The 22,047-nt window shown below is 42.5% G+C and overlaps 2 protein-coding genes across 4 annotated transcripts in view; one reads left to right on the forward strand and one right to left on the reverse strand.

Annotated features, from left to right (window-relative positions):
• Window positions 1-1,206: 1,206 nt before the first annotated feature.
• FANCD2OS (FANCD2 opposite strand) lies at window positions 1,207-4,294 on the forward strand. The gene is made up of 2 exons (XM_045808252.2): window positions 1,207-1,264; window positions 3,475-4,294. Exons 1-2 carry the CDS (start codon window positions 1,207-1,209, stop codon window positions 4,017-4,019), a joined length of 603 nt encoding a protein of 200 aa, XP_045664208.2. The 3' UTR covers window positions 4,020-4,294.
• A 756-nt stretch (window positions 4,295-5,050) lies between these two features.
• The window catches only part of FANCD2 (FA complementation group D2), a 57,852-nt gene continuing 40,855 nt past the window's right edge, over window positions 5,051-22,047 (reverse strand). For all 3 annotated transcript variants that reach the window (XM_045808227.2, XM_045808228.2, XM_045808226.2), the window contains 14 exons: window positions 21,810-21,938; window positions 21,315-21,433; window positions 18,000-18,110; window positions 16,761-16,891; window positions 15,580-15,673; window positions 13,977-14,099; window positions 13,105-13,198; window positions 12,376-12,447; window positions 11,657-11,695; window positions 10,344-10,418; window positions 9,084-9,158; window positions 7,993-8,139; window positions 6,714-6,794; window positions 5,051-5,466 (listed from right to left, as the gene is read on the reverse strand). In XM_045808227.2, the coding sequence (XP_045664183.2) occupies window positions 5,392-5,466; window positions 6,714-6,794; window positions 7,993-8,139; window positions 9,084-9,158; window positions 10,344-10,418; window positions 11,657-11,695; window positions 12,376-12,447; window positions 13,105-13,198; window positions 13,977-14,099; window positions 15,580-15,673; window positions 16,761-16,891; window positions 18,000-18,110; window positions 21,315-21,433; window positions 21,810-21,938 (1,365 nt within the window). In that variant the 3' untranslated portion in view covers window positions 5,051-5,391. The remainder of the gene's footprint in view (window positions 5,467-6,713; window positions 6,795-7,992; window positions 8,140-9,083; window positions 9,159-10,343; window positions 10,419-11,656; window positions 11,696-12,375; window positions 12,448-13,104; window positions 13,199-13,976; window positions 14,100-15,579; window positions 15,674-16,760; window positions 16,892-17,999; window positions 18,111-21,314; window positions 21,434-21,809; window positions 21,939-22,047) is intronic.

Below are 22,047 nucleotides of genomic sequence, written 5' to 3' on the forward strand. Positions count from 1 at the left end.
CAATTTTGCTTTTGGGATTTTCACTAAAAAAAACTGTGCAATAAAAACTTTTGTTTGCTTTCTAAATAAGGGTCTCTTTTATTTGAGATGAAAATAAAAATAAACTTACTGGAAAACAAAGTCTTGCAATTCAAATCATTTCAGGGTCTTTCAAGACTCATCACTCTCTGCCCCTCTTTCCATTTTCTGACTTCACTTCCAAACTCTCCACTTCTCCTTCCACAGGGTGCAACACACGCCTGGGCGTGCACACACACACACACACACACACACACACACAATCTGACAATTCTGGACCAGTCCCTCAAGACCATCTGGACTTCCAAATCAGGATCTTTAGCCTGACTCCACCCCCACGGCCCCAATCTCTCCCGTTCAGCTTCACCCAAAGAGCCAGACAAAAGGTTATACAGCTCTTATGTGAGCTATGCTCTAAGGTTGGCAAAGTGCAAGGGCAGTTTCTGAGTGAACAAGGTAAGGGCAAGGTGAGGCCATTAGTTATTTCTTGCCACAAATACTTCACAGTGCCAGGCTGTGCGATAGCCAGGCACAGGGGATATAGGAGTCAATTGATTAGACCTCTCTTCCCTCAGCCTCCCAAGGAAATTGTTTGCAGTGACGCTTACAAAGTTGTCAAATCACTTTCACTATGGTGAAACGGTCAGTTTTTCAGCTTTGTGAGAAGAGGACAGCATTGTCTTTTCTGAGGTTTAATAGGAGGCAGAAAAAGATTTTTGGTTAGTCAAGGGAAGATATGTGCCTTTCTTGCTCTTGAGAAGCGAGCATTTATGAATTGTCTCCTTGCACTGGGATCATTCCAATGCAGCAATAAAAGCTTTCAGCCTGAATACCCACTGAGCATAGTTAAGAGTCAAGACTAATGAAACACTAACTCCAAGTCCGGTTACTTTTCCGTAGGTTCCTGACTGCACCCTTTGAAGTGGGCGTGTCCGCCAGCGGTGACCCCCTCAAAGGCGCACAGGTGTGGCGGGGTAGGGAGGAGGCGGCGGAACGGAGAGGACGGGATTCGAACCCGCACTCCTGAAGGCGGAGTCCTGGACTGGGCGTTCCAAGGAGGTGGGGGTGGGGAATCCGGCCCTGAAGCTTGCCAGCGGGGCGTCTCGAGCCCCCACCCCCGCGGCGGCTCGGGCTTCCCCCGCGGCCCTGGGTCACAAAGGCGGTTGCCAGGCGCCCGGTGGAGAAAAGATGCGGCCCGGAAATAGCGGCTGCCACTCTGGAGCGTGCGGCCCGCGGAGTTCAGCAGGTGAGCCCCCGGCCCGGATGGTGGGACCGGGCCCGGGCTCCCACCACCACCTCCGCCTCGGCCAGAGCCGTCTGGCCCCCACCCCCGGTTAGGGACCCCCGGGGGACAAGCTCCTTCTTCCCGCTGGGAGGGGGAGCCTCCCGACTCCGGGCAGCTCCAGCCTCTCTGGATCAGGATCGCAGTTCACAATTCACGAGGACCTCAGCTGCATTTGGACGCTTACTTCCCCTTTCCCAGGTGGGGAAATCGAGGGACTCGGTTCCTTGGAACGGGAGGAGCGTATGAAAGGGAAGACTTTTTGGCCGGGAGTACAAGGTGTTCGCTATCTGGGAGCTATTAAAGCAGCTTGAACAGACTTCCAAGGTTCAAGCCCTGTTGGAGCGGATAACAGTGATTTCTGGGTGGTGGGAGTGGAGGAGTGAATCGTCTTGATTTTAAACCTTGGTGGACGTGGCTTAAAGGTCTGGGGTCAGAAGCCCTCTCTCTTTGCAGGTTGGTTCTGTCCAGTACTTAAGGTGGGACATTTGATAAAAAGCCTTTTACCTCTGGCCCTATGTGCTCTTAGGAGGGGAGTCAGGAAAAGGATCCTAGGATCAAAAAATCTTTTTGGCATATACTGAGGAGTTAACACCCTCCACATCCCATCTTGCCATGGTGCTGTACCAGAGTAGCCCTGATCTTGAATGTATTCTCTCAGGGTGACGATATCAAGCTTCAGAAGACTTTCATAGGCTGTTTATAATAGATAGCCATCCCCTCAGTGTCAATTTCTCGTCCTAAAGCAGTCTAGATATTTGAACACAGTATGTGCAGGAGTGTACAAAGATAAGGAGAGACATTACGTGGAAGGAAATCAACAAATCTCCTTTACACTAACCACTGTCAGGGACAGGTCTTCTGGTGTGAAATGTCATCAACTCTTTTTAAAAATGAACTTTACTGTCTTAACAAACTGTGGTGGAGGAGTCAACTTTTCACAGCATTTCCTGGGCAATTACTGGATGGGATGGGATCAGATCTGCTGCTGCTACCTTTTGTGTGAGAAGAGAGAAGGGGCAGAGAAATACACTTGGCTGGAAAGAAAAGGGAACTGCTATGCTCCTTAACACAATAGGTAGGTGCTCAAAAAACGGTAGCTTCTGCTGAATTCAGTAAATCCTTTTATATATTGGCAGTTTTAAAGTAGAATGATGGAAAATCCAAGTTCTACTTAAATAATTTTTTAATTAGCAACATCTTGCCAGCCCTTTGCTTTTTCTTCAAAGGGGGGGGGAAGAATCAAGATCTTACCTCTAGGTCTCCCATAAGAAACCAAAAACAAAACAAAACACGCCTAGAAGAATCAGAAAAGTCTTTAAAAAATTTTAAGACTGTCCTTTGGAAACTTTTTTTTTCCTTCTAGCCTGGTGTAATTCCTCTGAGGTGGTACATAAGTAGCTCAGGGCTCTGAGAGCTGTTCCCCTGCGTCACAAAACAGGTTTTTAGGGCCAAAAGGAGACAGTCTCTCCATATTTAATAATGAAAACCTAAGTTCCTTAAGAGGGATGGCATAAGTTCTCAAACTGTGAGTGCATCAGAATCCCCTGGAGGGTGTGTTTAAATGCAGATTGCAAGCCCTACCCCCAGTTTCTGATTCTGTAGGTCTGAGGTGGGGCCCAAGAATGTGCATTTCTGTGTTTCCAGATGATGCTGAAGCTGCTAGTGCCAGGATCACATTTTGAGAACCACTGGTATAAATTAAGTACCGGGAATTAGAGTCACAAATATTTGGTAAGACATGGCTTTTATGAGCTTCTATCCACAAATAGTGTCTCATCACGAAGTGCCAGTAGCCTCTGCCACCTCAGAGGTATAGATTCTATCTTAGAATTTATCAACACAGAATATGTCCTAGTAGTGAACTGAGATATTCCACTTTGGACAAATCCATTTCCTCACCTGTAAAATAGGTTAAAACCTACCTTCAGAGGCTTGTGATAAGATTTAATAAAGTTTTAGAACACGTAGCAGTTGCCAGATTCAATATTCATTACCATCCACTACTGCCCTTTATAGAATTACTAATATCCTTAACATCTATTGGAATCTGTTAATGAGAACTACAGAGTAAGTTAAAGTCAATAATGAAACAGATAAATGTGAATTTAAATGGCCGTGCCCTCACCAAAACCATGCTAGGGAAATTCCATGTTCTGATTCCTCTTCTTTAGGACTGTCAATGGCAGGATACCAGCTCTGGTCACCATGGACCCCACTGGACGAGAGCTTCCAATGGCTGCGGCACACAACACCTACACCTTCTTCAAAGCATCCCTTTAGGGCTTCCCCCTGCTTCCCACATACCCCTTCTGACCTGGAAGTGCAGCTGTGCTTTCAAGAGGTCACTCTAGTCCTAGACAGCCCATTTCTGGAGACTGGGGTGAGTCCCAAGTTACCCTGCCACACATCAGAGCCCCGAACCATGAACAACAACAAAGGGCTGGTCAGGAAGCCCCAGCCTGTCCGCCTCAGTGGAGTGGATTCCGTCTTTGGCAGGGTCATCACAGCTCAGCCACCAAAATGGACTGGGACCTTCAGAGTTTCAGACAAATCAGCCTTTTGCAAAATCATCAGCCGGGAGAACCAGTGGCCCACTGGACTTAAGGAACCTCAGATTCAGATGACAGTGACCATGTGCAAACAGATGCTGCGCTCTATCCTCTTACTGTATGCAACGTATAAGAAGTGCACCTTTGCCTTGCAACACTCCAAGTAAAGGGTTCCCATCTGATTCCTGTTCCTCATACCATGTCCTATGCTATGTGCCTGAAGCTTACAGAAACCTGTCCCTGTAAAGGAAACTGACATCACCTGAGCCATCTTGCTTTTCTGTCAAGCACTGACAATTCAGGAACCCCTTTTCTCCTTTCCCCTACAAAGGCCAGTGACAGAGCAAAGGAGAACATTCCCATTGTAAAGTTGAACAACATTTAAAAGAGAGTCAAACTAGTGTTGACATGTACATGTGAGAAAGAACCATTAAACCATATAAACGAATGAGCCTAGTGTGAACTCACTTAAACATCTAAGACCACAATGAGATGGGGAAACAAAGGGGTATCAAGGAAGGAGATTATGGCTTTCCATGTACATGAGGATGAAGGGGTCAAAAATCTATAGCTGGGTCAAGGATTAAAAAAATAATAAAAAACAAAACAAATAATCTCCCACACCAAATCAACAACAAAAAACCCTAACCAACCACATCCTGATACCACTGGAGAGTATAAAAGTGGGTAGTAATATTAGCAAATATTAAAGAATATTTATAGCCTGGCAAGAACTTGGAGCAGCAATGAAACTGGGCTTTCTGGCAGAACACATGAGAGCTCCCCATTTTAGCTGGTATACTACTACTAGTAATTCTGTAGCATTGTTATAATGAGTCTATAGATAAAACTCAGAATAATGTGGAAATAAAATAAACATATATACAAAGTCAACATGAGTTTGATGGTGCCTTTTCCCTTTTTATCTTATATCTACACGACCAAAAAATTTTTAAGCAGCCAGAATTTTCCTTTTGGACTTTCTTTTTGGGCATTGACCAGAAATTCATCACTCCTCCAAAAATATCACAAAGATCTTCTCATCTCAAATAAAGATGCTCCTTAGAACAGGCAACAGATTTTAATTGGTAGAACTGATGTGTTGGCACCAGTTTGCATTATCTCTCTGCAAAAACCCCAATTGAATTCCATGTAATTCTTGATTTAGGAAGGAAAGGCAGAAAGAGGAATGAGGTAGTTGAGGCAGAACTTAAAACAGAATTTATTTGTAAAACTGATACAATCCTAAATGTCTAAGTTTCAAAACTAGCTCCCAAAGCCCAGAATCGTGACTATTCCACAGCAAAGCACTGCCATGTTTGCCCAGACCGGTAAGTAATGCTACAGTGGAATCCTGAGCCAGGGTCTTTGATGATGTTACATGACCTATGAAATTCACAATTAAGGTGATTCAGTAAAGACCCCTCCTTATGACAAAACAGGATGCTTCCAGTAAGGAAGGCAAACAGGTTTCAAACCCTGAACACAGAATGGGAGGGACTAGCAGAGATGGGGAAGGGGCATCAGTCTCTCTGTGGTCTATTCGGAGTCATCATCACTTTCATCACTATCTTGCTCCTTTTCTCCATCACTTACTTCATCTTCTTCACCATCCTAAGGGGCAAAGGTTAATTAGATATTTTAGGTCATCTGGGTGACCCCATGAATTATAATACTGCTCCCGTAGGATTTACAACTGTACTGTATCATTGTTAAAACCAATGATAGTGGTTAAATCATTCATTTGAAAAAGGAATTGAAGCTCCCCCATTTTTCTTGTATCATGATCATGGAGGGAGGCCACTGTGATAATGACCTATGACATTCCGCAACTGAACCAAATTCACATTATTTTTAAATAAGCCATGGTCTTCCACCTCTACTGCATGTGTGTGACACAGAATAAAGCAGGCATTCAATACAGAATGAAAATGTTTGCTAAACTAAGAATTCTGGTGTATCTCAATAGGAATTCAGCATAAAATTCTTTGATCTGCAACTCTAATCTGGGAGGTTTGCTTAGGAGAAAGTACCAAACTAATAGGGTATCACCTGCTCCAAAATTTTTTTAAGAGAACAAGGTAGAGGTATATTATACAAATAATAAAAGTATTTTTCATGCTAAATGATCTTTCTGCATTAGCCTCAAATTGCATTATAGAGGCTTCACAGCAGGGATTCTTAAATGTGAACTTCTTGGTGTCCAAAACCTACCTGAATTTTAACAAAATTTTATAAACATACACATATTTCTTCAGCTTTCTTTAAAGTCCTGAAAGTGTATGTAGTGGCCCAGAAAAGAATAAGGACCCCTACTCTTAGTATAGTTTTCAGTGATTGCAGCTTTTGATTCTGTGCTTTAGCTTTCACCAAATGCGTTCATATTTCTATTTTATATACTCAAACAACATATCTAAATGTTTTAACTCATTCTTCTCGGCACTCAGAGAACACTTGACCTCTTCGTTTTTCCCTCTAAAATGGTTTCAGATACGAATTTAATATGAATAATGAAAGGGAATTTTTAACTCCATAATATATGTCACAACTTGAGATACTCTTCTGGCCCCCACAGAATTCATTTAAAACAGAAGTTTTTCTGGAGACAGTGGAGATGGGCACAGAAGTCTTTGATTATAAACATAAGCAGGGAGGGGTGCCTGGCTAGCTCAGCTGGAAGAGCATGCAACTCTTGATCTCGGGGTCGTTGGTTCAAGCCCCAGGCTGGGTGTCGAGATTACTAAAATAAATAAATAAACTTAAAAACATAAGCAGTAAAAGTTCTATACTTTCTATGGACTCAGAATAATTAACAAACTGCAACAACCAACCGCACACTCTGGGGTCTTATGCAGAGATACCTCCGTTGCTTTGCTCTTGGAAACCTGGGACGCTGTATCATCCTCACTCTCCTCGGAGTTCTGGGACAGAATCTCTTCACCCTAAATGTGAATGGGCCAAAACAAATGGTGGCTTATAAGGATCATATTTGGGGTCTCAAGGGGAGAAAGGCTTAGTTTATAGGCAATAGAAAAGATGATATTCTAGGCATTCAAACATGGTCAAACATGGACACCAACGTGTGTTCTAGCATCTAGAGAAGTGATAATCAACCCAGGGTTTCTGAGATACGTGCGGCTCTAATATAATATGGAGTTTTACGAAAAGTCCGTTGCTGTATTCTAATATCATACTAGATTTTACAAGGCCAGGATGTATTGGTGACTCTTTAAGTAAATGCTGAATATTGTTCTGAAATTTCCCAAAGACCTTAAAGTACATGACCACCAACACACCAACTACAAATGTCCATGTCGAGGCTGAAAGACAGTATACAAAGTGGTTTAAGAACATCAGCTTTGCATCATTTCTGTTTGGACTCAAACCCTGGAACCTCTCACTTATTGCTGAATGGCTTTAGGGAAGTTACTTAACCTCTCTAAGCTTTATTTTTCTCATGGAAACAATAGTATTGTTATAATTTATAGTATTTTGTTTAATAGTTTTGTGGAAATAATAGTACCTCATAAAGCAAATGTGAAGAAAGGAAACTAAGTCTCCGGGGTGCTATTCTTTTCATATATAAGATTATAAACCCCTCAGCTATTGTAAAGATGAATGAGAAGGACTTGGACCCTACATGAAAATTGCTAAAACTCCAAAGCTGTACGAGCCATACAAGATTTCAGCCAGACAGTTGAAAAACCTTAGAAATGTTTATTTGTTAAAATTAGGCAGAGAATAATTTCAGGAATAAGACACTGGTTTAGAAAAAGACCCCAAATAATTTTTTAAAAAGTTTGTCCACATAAACAAATGTTATTATGAATCTACCCTCAGTAGCACTTACAGGAGCCCACTCTGGCTGAGGAGAGAGGTTTCATTGATCTGGCTCTTCTATCTGAGGCCTTGTTGTTATCAGTGGCATGTTTTGGTGCCTTTCTTGGCTAGGATGAGGGGTGGAACACATGACTAAGACCAGAAGCAATGTATCCTAACTTTAAGAGCTAAATGGCCACAGCCTTAAGAGAAAGCCAGTCTTATCAAGAGAATAAGGCTTAGTTGACCTCCTTGACATACCTTCTGATGCTCTCGCCAAGAGTGGGAATAGATTATCTTGGGCAGGGCCCCTAGGCTTACCTGCAAGTCCCGGTTTTTGAGGTTGCCCAGCCAGAAAGCCTCCCTGCAATTGTTGAAGATAAGCATGGCTTTCACTCTGCAAACTAAAAGCTCCAGGGTCTTTTTGAGCAAAGGCACGTGTTTGGTGAGTTTTGTGTCCTGGTGAATCTAAATGGAAACAAATGCACCCAACTCATCTGGATTTATCATCATGCTTTCACATTCCTATACAGAAACTTTTGAATTCCTGACATCTTAAACACTGAATAAGAGCGTTAAGTCCTCCCAGTATAGGCCAGAGACATGTTCCATTAAACAGTAGTTTGGCAGAGTACTCTGAAGAGAATGGCAACTCTCCTTCAAGCTACAAGAGCCTAGAAGACATACCACCAACACCTTAGGTTCTTCTTCATAACCTCTTATTGACCAATTATCAATGAATTTACCTAAAATATTCTTGAACATATATTGTACAGATACTAAACAACAGAGTATCCCTATTTAGCTAGGAGTCCTAAGGGAGGAAGTGAGCAATAGAAACTGGACTGAAAAAGAATTTGGTTTGCCCAGGACTACAGAGCTCTATGGTTCTGTATTTCTTCAGACAAAAAATGACAATGGTTCAACTGTAGGCTTTAAGTGGAAAAATCCTCTACTGGTAAAATGTTCTCACAAGAGACAGATGTGTTCCTTAACAAGTAAATAGTACAGCTGAAAAGCTCTGAAGATGGCTGCTTTTAGAACCACCTCTTGTCTCTAGCAGAGAATTGTTACTTACATAATATTCCTCCCACCCAGAGTACTTTATAGAAGCAACACGTCCACCAACATTCTATATCTCTCACCAAAGAGAAGCTTCTACAGGAAACAGTGCTATGGACTTTGAGCCAAACTTCAGATGCAGAAACTACCCTCTACGTGACTGCCCAATTTCAACTAGCAACTAAGGATCTGACCACTCTGAATTAAACTGTCTTTGAACAGACAGTCTCAAAAATAAAGACTCAAGAAGGGTAAAAAAGGAAGAAGGAACGGGAGCCTGTGGATCTTCTGATCACACTGCAGATTAAGCCAACGGGCAGGCTGGTGCCATGACCTGCCTTCCTCCTTACCTTGGAATGCCCACATAGGTGATGAAGCAGCCTCGTATCCAGCTGGAAAGTTTCCAGTAAGCTCAGAACATCTTCCTACAACCCACAAAGTCATAAATGCCATATTAAGTGCTCTCATTTCATTTTAGATGAAACCAAAGGCTCCAAAGAGGATAAACTCCACAGGTTCCAGCTGCGTATTGGCAATCATCTCAATTTGGCCCTCAAAGCTTAGAGCTTACTAGCTATCCTCCCCTTTCTCTTTCTAGGTTATGAGGAACCAACCAAATACTGTGAGAGTGTCTTGCAAACTTGCTAAATATGTGTAAGAAATCATCACCTTTGTTACTATTCTTATTTCATTACTATAACCCTGAATCTTACTTAGCCAAAAAAAACCTCTCAAGATTACCTATTACAAGGGCGCCTGGGTGGCTCAGTTGGTTAAGCATCTAACTTTGGCTCAGGTCATGATCTCGGGGTCCTGGGATCGAGCCCCGCATCAGGCTCCCTACTTAGGGGGAAGTCTGCTTCTCCCTCTCTGTCTCTCCCTGCCCCTCCCCCTGCTCATGCTCGCTCTCCCAAATGAATCAATAAAATCTTTAAAAATAAAAAAAAAGTCTGCATGTTAAAAAAAAGATAACCCATTACAACAGCAAAGAGTTTATGACACAAATAAGATTATTATTATTATTATTCCTGAGGGTAGACCTAGACAAGTACAAAGGAATAAGCAAATGACACACTGATACATGAGGTCCTAGGAGTGCAGCAAGACAATAAAATCAAGCTAAAAGGAGCAACCACCCTCATATCTGGAGTAGAAGTAGAAAGGTGGGTTTAAACAGAGTGGGTCTGAAGTTCAGTCTACTTTGGAATATTCGGTCCAATATGGGCATCTCTGGTGAGAGCTGAAGTGGACCAAAGGAGCCAGAGTAGAACTGAGGCCCAAAACCTGGGCAAAGGGACTGCCCCTGCTCCCAGCCTAGGAGCCACCATGGATATATCTTCGGAGTAACTGTACAGAACACATCTTTTTGGGGCGCCTGGGTGGCACAGCGGTTAAGCGTCTGCCTTCGGCTCAGGGCGTGATCCCGGCGTTATGGGATCAAGCCCCACGTCAGGCTCTTCTGCTGTGAGCCTGCTTCTTCCTCTCCCACTCCCCCTGCTTGTGTTCCCTCTCTCGCTGGCTGTCTCTATCTCTGTCGAATAAATAAATAAAATCTTTAAAAAAAAAAAAAAAAAAAGAACACATCTTTCTTCTGTGCTCTCAGTTCTTACCCGGTGCTTTCTAAAGCTGAAGTCTAGGAGCGGCATACACTGCTTCAGAAATGCTTCCACAAAGAGACGCCCATACTGAAGAAGAGAAGAGACACACTGGTGATGACCTCTACTGAGGTCTTTCACATGAAGCGCCCCTGCCTGAGGTAGCACAGCATCACCCAGCCTAGGGGTTTTATTTTCTTATTTTTGTATATAAAAAATAAACTGGGAAGAGTCCAAAATGTTAATTTGGAGAATGTAAGCTTAATGCAAAAACTAAATGGGCCTGCTAACTAAGCCTCAGAGTTGGGCAGACTTATCCATCCTAGACACAGCCAATGGGCAGAGGCCTTGCTCAATGGAAGAATGGGGGCATAGAAAACAGAGGTGAACCAGCTGTCTGAGAACCACTTACTCCCAAAAGGAAAAAACTGTGTAGAGCCGAGGAAGCACATAACCGAATGCCAAATTTACCAGTCGGAAAAATCACTCCCCCTACTCACCCATCTTCTGCACTGGCACCAGGCTGGAGTAAAGAGGAAGAAAGGAGCCAGGGGATAACAAGAATGAGGTGCCTCTACTTGGAAAGAACCATAAGGAGTGGGGAAGACACATTCTCCTCATAACATCTCCTAGCTCCTAACCCATCCTCAAATCTAGGGCTAATCTGGGCTCTCCCCTTGAGAGAGGAGTTTGGAGGTTATCAGGATACCAGCTTCCATATTCATGAGGCCAGCCATGGGCTTTAAAAAGAAGAATCGGGGGTGCCTGGGTGGCGCAGTCACTTAAGCGTCCAACTCTTGATTTCAGCTTAGGTTATGATCTCAGGGTCATGATATCGAGCCCTGTATCAGGCTCCACGCTAGGAGCGGAGTCTGCTTAAACTCTCTTCCTTTCCGTCTGCCCTTCTGCCCTGTGTGTGTGTGTGCTCTTTCTCTCTCAAATAAATAAATAAATCTTTAAAAATAAATAAATTAAATTAATAAACTAAAATAAAAAGAGGAATCCCCTACCACTCCTTCCTCCCTGTTGCCTGGGAAGGAATGGCAAAGAGTGACTACTGCTGTTGAAGTCACTGTCCTGAAGCCACTCCCCATACTTCTCAGACTCAGACCAAAAGTTTGCAAACTCATAGGAAAATTAGCTTCTCCAGTCATCCCACTTGTGTGGGAAAACATATCCAGTGTCTTTTCTAAACTACCACCTGTTAGCACAGATTCTGAAAACTCTGGCTGTGGGCAAAGTATTAAGCAACTCCTTTCAGCTGAGGCCATCTCTAGAAAGATCCACAGGAAGAATAAATACTAAAGAGGGTCAGGTCAATCTCTCACCTTCAAACATACATGCAGAACAGGACGACTATCAAACACCTGGAGACACAAAAGACAAAAAACCAAAGTTGAGGTCTGCTCCTTTGAGCACCCCAGCCTCTTCCCCATTGTGCAAAGCACATCTCTTGGTGTCGTAAAGAATTCTAAAATGAAGAAGGTATGTCAACAATTAAATTAATTATGAAACAGAACAAAATAATCACCATCACTGAGGTTCAAAAAAAGAAACAGGGAAGCAAAGAATAGTAAGAAATTGATGGCATTGAAGTCCAAACCTTGATGTGAAGCCTCAAGAAAGATGGATGAAAGGTGGAAAGGAAAGAGAATGACATTCTGAGCTGGGAGAATAGCCTAGCAAAATCATGGAATGGGTAAGAGCACAGAGTGAGTTTGAGGGATAAAGAAGGCATTCCGGGTTGGAAGAGAGAGACAGTGGGAATGTGCTCAGGTCACAGAGGACCCAAGACAAGGTGAGAGCCATTAAATAGTATTGTGGCCCGGACAGGGAAGGAGAAAGGGAGATAAGGGAAAAGACACTGCCTAGGGAGAGTAGGAGGGGTTATCTACGATGGGCAGAGGGACAAGGGAAGAAGATAGGTGACAACAGGTCCCCAAGGAAGGGAGGGGAGATGAGCAGGGAGAGTCCATTTTGGAAGCCAGGACCCTTCTTGCTTTCTGTAGTTAGCTGGTAAGGTGGGTCAAGAAGCCTGCACACTCACCTTTATCAGGTTGATGAGGATACTGAAGTCTCGAACAGCCATATTCCAGTAGAGGAGCTTCTCTTCATGAATCTGGGGGCAACCAAATATAAAGGCACTTCTGAACCAGCCAAGTACTTCTCTTATAGTATTTCCACTAATATACGGATCTTGGATTACATAGCTCTTCCAAGATTAATTTAAGCCAATTATTCTCTCAGAGAGATGTTACCAGTGCACCCACAAGATGGTTCTGAGGCCTGCATAGGGTGCCTTATAGAGAGTTTCTAAAGAGGACTTGGCTTCAGTAACTTCCAAGTAGGAAAAAGCCTCTGCAACATACCCGCTGGTGATCAGATCCCTGTGGCTTCTCTGATTCCTATGCTCTCAGCAGTCTAGCTCAGTTCTGGTTAGCAGGCAGCAGCACAGCACCTTAAACAGACCTGCTCACCTCATGCCAGCTCACGAGCAGCAAACTGCTGGGCATGGGAGGCTGCGACCAAAGATATTTTTTCCAGAGCTAGGGCTTATGGAGCAGTCTGAGCCTTCCCTTGGGCAGTAGCCAGGGAATACAGAGCCCAATTCTCCCTCAAACTGGAAAGAAAGTTAAACCAGGAACCTGAAAAAGAATCCTGGATCTCTCCAACTCAAAGGAAGTAGCTTAGAAGAAACCCTGGACCCAAGAAATAGAAGATGCAGCAGCTTCCTAGTAACCAGGTCTACCTCTTGTGGTGGGAGTACCTGACCCACCTGTTGTGAGTCTGCTGCTGTGCCGGCCTGAAGACCCTTTACTGTCTTCTCTAGTTCAGCCATCATCACACGGAAGAAAATGACAAAGGTGTGCCTAGAAGAGGGGAAAACATGCACACTCACACAATGATGACTTGTTAGAAAGAACTTCCAAAGAAGAAGTCAAGGAACCAAAAGTCATTTCCTTCCCCACCTCTCCGAATTTCCTTTCACTAGGGTCCACTGTTCAAGGATAGGGGAGTGGAAAGGATTCACAAAGGAGCCCAAGAAGACAGCCTGTCAAACAACAGAATTAACTTTATGAAGGGAGGTGGTGTGGTGGCATGGAAGAAGCTGTGAGGTAATGGTAAGAAGATTCAAGTTCAAGTTCCTAACTCCTTATTGCCTGGGTAAGTGAGTAAGTTCCCCTCTAACACTCATTTTCCTCATCAGTACAACAGGGATAATAATAGCTACCTCACAGAATCATTGAAAGGACTGAATGACATAAAGAATGTGAAAGTGCTTTATAAATGTTGTATGAGACAAAAAACCCATTGAGATGTACATGATCAGATACAATAATCACTTTATACTAAAGATGGTTAAAATATTAGATAGTCTCACTTTTAAGGGGCGAAAGTACTAACATGAGATGTTTGGTGACTAAATATTCATTGTCTTTGAAGACACTACTGAAAATTCATTCCTCACTAAGGTCCTTTAACACGGGTTGGCTGAGAGCCCCTTGAAAAGAATGCACAGTAGACACTCCATGTGTTGAATGAATGACTGTACCTACCATCTGTATCAGAATGAAATGAAGGGAAACCACGTATATTGGACAGTGTGATTCTAATCAGGGAAAAAACTGGAGGAGAGAACTCCCATACCTGGTCAGGGTAGGGAATGTGGAAGAAGATGCATCTTTAGGAGAATTGATCAGTTCTGGGACACCAACCCCAGCAATCTCCTCTATGGCCTTCAGAACACTGTTTGTATGCTCCAGGTAAATGCTGCATTGAGACACAGGAGTATAAATACACGTTACAGAATTCCTAAATCAAGATTTCTTTCTTGACATATTACCAGGTACTTAGCTTGCTTGCTTGTTGACTGATTGATTGATTGATTGAAAGATTTTATTCACTTAGAGAGAGTGTATGCTGGTGTGCCCATGCGAGCAGGGGGAGGGGCAGAAGGCGAGAGAGAAGAGAATCCCAAACAGACTCTGCACTGAGCGTGGAGCCTGACACAGGGCTCAGTCTCATGACCCTGAGATCATAACCTGAGCTGAAATCAAGAGTCAGTCGCTTATCCAACTGAGCCACCCAGTTGCCCTGCCAGGCACTTAGTTTTAAAACAACTACTAGCATTTATTTTTTAAAAAATTTTTTAAAGATTTTATTTGAGAGAGAAAGAAAGAGAGAGCATGGGCAGGGTAAGGGGGAGAGGCAGAGGGAGAAGAAGGCTCCCCGCTGAGCAAGGAGCCGGATGCAGGCCTCGATCCCAGGACCCCAGGATCATGACCTGAGCCTAAGACAGATGCTTAACCGACTGAACCACCCAATTGCCCCTACTAGCATTTATTTTTAATAAAATGAAGAGTCCAGGGACACCTGGGTGCCTCAGTCGATTAAGCATCTGCCTTTGGCTCAGGTCATGATCCCGGGGTCCTGGGATCGAGTCCCTCAATGGGCTCCTTGTTCAGTGGGGAGTCTGCTTCTCCTTCTGTCTCTGCTCCTCCCCCTGGTTGTGCTCTTTCTTTCTCTGTCAAAATAAATAAAATCTTAAATAAATAAATAAATACATACATACATACATAAATACATAAATAAATAAAATGAAGATTCCAGGTAATTATCAGGAGATAAAGGAAATGATGTTTCAATTGGAAATATAGTTAGACACTTTGGAAGTGATGGATGAGTCTTGGATATAGTAGGCAACAAATAATTACCTAACTCTGATTAACAAGGCAAAATACAATAGCAGACTCCTCCATTTCCTCCAGCTAGTCAGGAACTAGCTGACAGTGTAATATAGAACCAGTGGGGCACCTGCGTGGCTCAGTTGGTTAAGTGTCTGGCTTCGGCTCAGGTCGTGATCCTAGAGTTCTGGGATCAAGCCCTCCATCAGGCTCCCTGCTCAGTGGGGAGTCTGCTTCTCTCTCCCTCTGCTATTCCCCCTGCTTGTGCTCTCTCTCTGTCAAATAAATAAATTTCAAAATAAATAAAATAGAACCAGAGGATCTTATGATCCACATATTTCAAATTCTGTTAATTTCCTATTTTATTTTTCTATTCAAGTATAATTAATATATCATATTATAGTTTCAGGTGTATAATATGATACAACTTTTGTTAATTTTAAACCTACTTCATTGTTTCCAAGTTCTCCTTAACCATGGCAATTTCTCAGTCTTTGACCAGGCAAGAGATTCCAACAGTGGCAAAATGGACTATTTGGCTCATGGAAAGAAATCGAGCCTCTCACCTGAGCAGAGTATGGAGCTGTTCAGTAGGGATGCTACTCTTCTCTTTCTCCCCGCTTGGCCACATCCGACAGAGGAACTGTTTGGCCAAGGAAGCTGTTGCAGAAATAAGACAAATACCTCTCATGCATGGAAAATTGACTATACTCTTGTTTTTCAGGTTTTGGGGGGATGATTAATGATCAAAAGGATTATTTTTTTATATTTACTCTGAAGCTCCTAGTCTGACAATTTGAAAAAAAAGCTACCATGGGTTCCTGCTCCACTGGTCCTTCTACCAGAAATAAAAGCATTTGTCTAGGACCCAATGCATCCTACCATCTCACCCTGCCCTGCCACATACACACACATGAGCTGAACAGACACACACTGCTGGGCAGTAGGAAAATCAATCTTGTTCCTCCTGGGCAGACCAAAAAGCCATGTCCACCTTAAAGTTTCACACCAAATCTTCCCCTTTTAATCAACAGAAAATAATAAAAGGCGTGTATTGCATTTTCTTCTTGCTTTCTGTGTGTGCTGCCAATTAGGATATATAATCAGTCAGCTGCATTCAAGGAGTTATGACAAAAGATAAAGAAAAAGATTAGGAGGGGCGCCTGGGTGGCTTAGTCAGTTAAGCGTCTGCCTTCAGCTCAGGTCATGATCCTGGGGTCCTGGGATCGAGCCCTGCATTGGGCTCCCTGCTCAGTGGAGAGCCTGCTTCTCCCTCTCCTCCCAGTTCATGCTCTCTCTCCCTATCTCTGTCACTCTCTCAAATAAATAAACAAAATCTTTAAAAAAGGAAAAAAAAAAGATCAGGAATGGGGCCCAGCCTTCCTTTACACTTCATCAAATCTTGATTTCTCCTTTCTCCCATTTTATTAACCTAGTAGTTTGTATCTCTTTTTGCCAAATGTCCCAGATAATTTACAAAAAAAAGGGGGGGTGGGATGTGAATGAACAGAAGCCAAACAGAAAATGAGCTAGCCAACTAAAATAACCAAACTCAGACTCAGCAGAGATCAGTTATAGCTCCTTCTGGGAAAATGTCCTTCTTGATATGGCAAGAGGGCACATCTATGGTTATGGGGGGTTTTACACATAAAATACACAAGGTCCTAGGAAGCCCTAAGTTTTAAAGCTTGAGTTAGTTATTAATCCTATTCATGAAGAAAAAAAAAAGAGGATCTGGGCCCATCACCAATTTTTTCTTTGTTCTGAGCAGGAGCTGTAGATTTCTCCAAAATGACCATCAAAAGTCGGAGGAGATAAAGAGCACACTGGAAACTGGGAATGCTGTGAGAGAAATTCTGCAAGTAATTGAAGCTCTGGCTGTAAAGGAGACAAGAAAAAAAAAAAAAAAGAGAGATGACAAGTATTACAGATCTGTCTAAATTCATGAATTGTCCAAGTTCACTTGTGTATTTATTTGCCTAATCAGAATTCTCTTCATTTTCAGGTGCTTTTGTGGCCACCTTCTATCAAGACTCTGATAGAGAACTACAGTCTTGTATGAAGAAAGCCAGGGCAGAACAGAGCCCAGGGGATGGAATGCTGGCCTGAAAGGGGTCATGTACACCAAGATACCCAAAGAGGAGTCTACGGCATGCTTACAGGAGCAACCCTGGACAAATTATTTGCTCTTAAGGCCTAAGGCAACACAATGAGAATAAAGTTTAAATTCTAGGTTTATAGGGACAAGTAAAAGACAGAGAAAGCAGAGCTTTTAATGAGTGTACCACATATGTCAACTTTCAATGCACTGAAATAATGGGAGATTGGGAGTCACAATTAATCCAAAACTGTAGTTGACATAAAGTAGAGTGTACTCTCCTGATTGATGGTGGGAAGGAGGTCAAACAAATTTAAAAGCGCTATATCTAAAATGAAGTAAGATCTTGCCCTATAGGCAGGGAAGATAAGCATTGATTGCAGAGCCAGAGATAGTGTAGAGGAAGTGAGAGAAAAATGAAATTACTCTGGTTGAAGCTGGGATAGGAGGCTGGGAGCCATGCCTATTAGTTCTCCTTCTCACCTCCCTCTTCCACTGCCTTGCCCTCAGCCTGGGCTCTTCTTTCAAGACTGGGAGGAAATCAGTGGTAGCTACTGCTACCAATTACCTGACTCTACTGAGAGACATGGTAGGTTTCTGGATAATCAAGAGTCGACTACAGGTCTCTAGTGTTTTCAACATCATTACCCTAAAAGGCCAACAGGATGCCGGATGCCAAAGATTTAGTAGGATTTATTCAATGGTTTCTAATGTTTCAGGATTTATCTGAATACATAGATGAAAAAGCTCATATGACTGAGGAAAAGTAGCTGAAAACATCAATTTCCTTCACAACTACTGAAAGACACCCAAGTGATTTCTAAGAAATCTTGCTAATCTTGTTTTAGTTTTTTGGGACAACACTCTGGCATATGTAGTCTGACCCACCTGAGTAATTCCTCCAAGGACTGGTCAGGCTCTCCTTGCTTCAGTCGGTTGGTAAGGACCTCAAGGGCTGAGTATAGTAAATTATGATTTTCAGGCTGAAAAAATCCACTCCTAAGGGAAAGTCAAGGTAAGATGGTTGAGCTTAGTTTCAGGAGGATTTCTTAGATAACATTTGAGGATCCTGGCCTCCAGGCTATAACATCAGTAAGTCAATGGAGGAAAAAGGAGAACTAGAACACTGGAAGTACCCAGGCACCCAATTTAGTCACAGCTCTGAGTCTCACACTGCAAGGTGAAGGGCACCTGAAACAGTTTTTCCTCCCAGGTTTATTGTCACAGAAAAAAAGCTCTCCTTCATTTGCCACATTTTAGAGAAGTCTCAGCCTTCCTCCCCAGAAAAACCAGAAATAACTTCATCAATTGTTAAATCTCATATCGATTCCATAGAAGGTGCTCAGTAAAAAACTTATTCCTTCTTCTATAAGTCTTGACAATTCTACCTTCAGATTATCTTTCCTACTGTCCCTTCTTTCCCAAGCTCAGGACATCATTCTAAGCCAGGTCCTTATCATCATCAATATGTAGATCACTGAGACACCTTTTAACTGGTCTTTCTGCATCCCTTTCCAATCCGTCCTGCACACTGCTGCCAAAAGGATTTTCCTAAAACACTGATTTCATTAAACCTTGCCTCTGATCATAAAACTCCAGAACTGCTTTTCTGTACAACATTTAAACTCTTCTGACCTTAAAGGCCCAGCACAATCTGAGCCCCTAGATTTTCTACTCCTATAGAAACATCTCCACATCACCAGTGGTAGTCCTTCTGCCTTTCAACAAATGTATTCTAAGGGTCTATAATAGGTCAGGTTTTGGCGGGACAGCTTTACTGAGATAGAACTGATGTACAATGAACTGCATGTGTTTAAAATGTTGATCAGTTTGATCAGGTGACATATATAAACCCATGAAACCATAACTGCAACGAAAATAATGAACATATCCATTACCCCCAGGAGTTTCCTTATATTCCTTTGAAATGCACCCTTCGCTCCATCCTCCCACCCAATGATAGGCAACCACTGATCTGTTTTCATCACTGAGAGATTATATGCTTTTTCCTCGGGTTCTATATAAATGGAATCAAATGCTACATACTCTTATGGTCTTGCTTTCTATTCAGTATATTTCTTTTCTTCATCCACATGATTGAGTGTAGTGTTCCACCATATGAAAATCTGTTTATCCATTTACTAGTTGATGGACATTTGCTTCTAGTTTGGGGCTATTACAAATAAAGCAGCTATAAACATTCGTGCACAAGATTTTGTATAGATATATGTTTTCATTTCTCTTGAGTAAATACCTAGCAGTAGAATGGCTACGCTGTATGCTAGGTGTATGTCTAACTTTTTAAGGAACTGCTAAACTGTTTCAAAAGTGGGTGCACCCTTTTACATTTCCATCAGCAGCATGTGAGAGTTCCAGGTGTTCGTGTTCTCACCAATATGGTATGGTAAGTCTTCATTATTTAGCCGTGCTGTAATTTGAACTTGGAATTCCTTAATAACTAATACTATTGAACATCTTTGCATGTATTTATTTGCCAACCGTATATCTCCTACATGAGGCATCTGATCAAATCTTTTGTCAGGCACTGTTTTTAAGTACTAGGGATAGAATAATGATTCGTTTCAGTTCCCATGGAGCTCATGGTCTAGCAAGGAAGACAGATGAACAAGTACAATGAAATGTAGTAAGTCTTATCGTAAGAGGATACCAGAGTATTAGGAGAAAACTGGGAGTTACAGAGGCAGGAAGGAGGCTTACCTGCCCTAGGGGTCAGAGAAGATGCTCCTGAGGAACTGAAGTTTAAATCCATATCTCAGAGATGAGTTAGAAAAGACTGGTGATCAAGGAGGGTGGGGATCCAGGTAGAAGAATGAGTATGTGTGAAGTGTTCCAGGTGAAAGCAATCTAGGGTACTGAAATTAATTCAGTATAGCTGGAGGGCAGAATGTAAGACTAGTGGAAGAACAGGAGCCAGATAATAAAAGGCCTTAGAAGCTAGGGAAAAGAGTTGGAACTCAAGCAAAATCTAAGGACAACCAGAACCAAAGTTGGGATAGGATAAGACTGGGTTTGCATTGGGAAGACCACTGACTACTATGTGAAGAAAGGACTGAGGGAGGACAACTGGAGGCAGAGACCAACTGTGAAACTAATCTCGTCCAGGTGAGAGATGATGGGAGTCTCAAAGTAGTGCAGCAGGAGAGCAACAGATGGCTATTTAGATGTTATTTAAAAGATAAAATTAACAGGATTTGGTGATCTGACGCGGGAGAGAGAAAAAGTAGTGGGTAGAAAAAGGGACAAAGAACAACTGTTGGTTACTGGCTCAGACACTGGTGGTACCATTTACGTAGCTGGGCAAAGCTGAAGGAGCTGCGGTGAGGATGATACATTCCATTTTGGATGTGATGTGTCTGAGGTGTCAATGACACATCTAAGGAAGTGTTGAGTAGGCAGCTGGATACAAATGCCTATAACTCAGAAGATAAATTTCAGCACAAATTTAAGCTTGGGTGAGACTGCTCAGAAAACCTGTATAAAAGAGAGGAGCCAGGGCCCAGCCTTGAGGAACAAAAGCATTTAAGAGACATGTCTCCCTCATTTCTACTTTCACCCATGCCACGCCTTCCTGACCCTTCCTTTACCTCCCAAAAGGCCATCTATCCTTCAGGGCCCCATGAAATCTCATTGCTTCCACAAAGTATCTCTAAATACCCCAGTTCAAAATGTATTCAGCTCTTTAACATATGATCTGGAATTTATCTACAAGTTATTCAGTTAACAACATTTTTTTTTTTAAGATTTTATTTTTAAGTAATCTCTACACCCAGGGTGGGGCTCCAACTCACAACCCTGAGATCAAGGGTCTCATGGTCCATGGACTGAGCCAGCCAGGTGTCCCAGTAACAATTTCTTAAGTAACAGTCTCTCCAGTGTTATTATAGAAAGGCTGCCACAGCAAACCCAGCTAAGAAGCAGATGGCCTTATGTGTTAAAGGTTAGCCAATATCAAGTCACCTAATTTTCAAATGAGTTAATAACTATGGCCATATAAGACACAGAGGGTACAAGATCAAATGAAATGATGCAGACAAAAACCCTCCAAAAAGAACAAGTATCATAATTACATAAGACTTTCGGAGCCATTTCCTTCTTTTCTCTACCTCAGTGCCCTGGTCACTGTCAAATAAAAGCAAATGCATACTTGATTATTTCTACCTACCACATCTGCCACTTACTCACCAAGCAAAAAGGCCATGAAAAATTTGCAGTAGCCTCTGATAGCATGAAGACATTATGTGGTACTCGTGAACTTTCATTCTTGGACCATCAACTACACCTTGGTTCTCAGCAGCTAAGCACTGAAAAGGAAAAATGCTTTTAGGACAGTTTTTTGGGCAATTGGCCCCATTTTTCCTTCAATAATTCTCAATCAAAAAAGAAATCTCTTATTCACTTAGTAATTTCTAAATTTCTTTCTCTCTTTCTTTTTTTTTTTTAAGATTTATTTACCCATTTGAGAGAGAGAGCACACATATGCATACAAGTTGGGGGAGGGCAGAGGGAGAGAATCTTCAAGGAGATTCCCTATCAAGCGAAGAACCCTATGCAGGCCAATCCCAGGACCCTAAGATCATGACCTGAGCCGAAACCAAGAGTCAGACACTCAACCAACTGAGCCACCTAAGGCATCCCAGTAATTTCTAAATATTTATAATGATAAGATAGGCTGCTGACCTGAAAATAGTTGTGAATGTTCTCCAGATGGTTACACATTGGAGCTAGCAGTTGAACAATACTATGAGCAATTTCTTGGGCAGATCTCTGATGGAGATGTGAGAATCCAATATTCCGGTTTCCTTTATTCTATAATAAATTCAGAGTTACTGGGAAAGAAACTGCTGGATAGCTTCTCTGAAACAGAGTTTGTTAAGTTTAGTCAGACCTGGGTCACAAGGCGGGAGTGGACAGAAGA

The sequence above is a fragment of the Ursus americanus genome, chromosome 14 (assembly GCF_024610735.1).
Source record: "Ursus americanus isolate L20-20 chromosome 14, mUrsAme1.1.p, whole genome shotgun sequence".
Lineage (NCBI taxonomy): Eukaryota > Metazoa > Chordata > Mammalia > Carnivora > Ursidae > Ursus > Ursus americanus.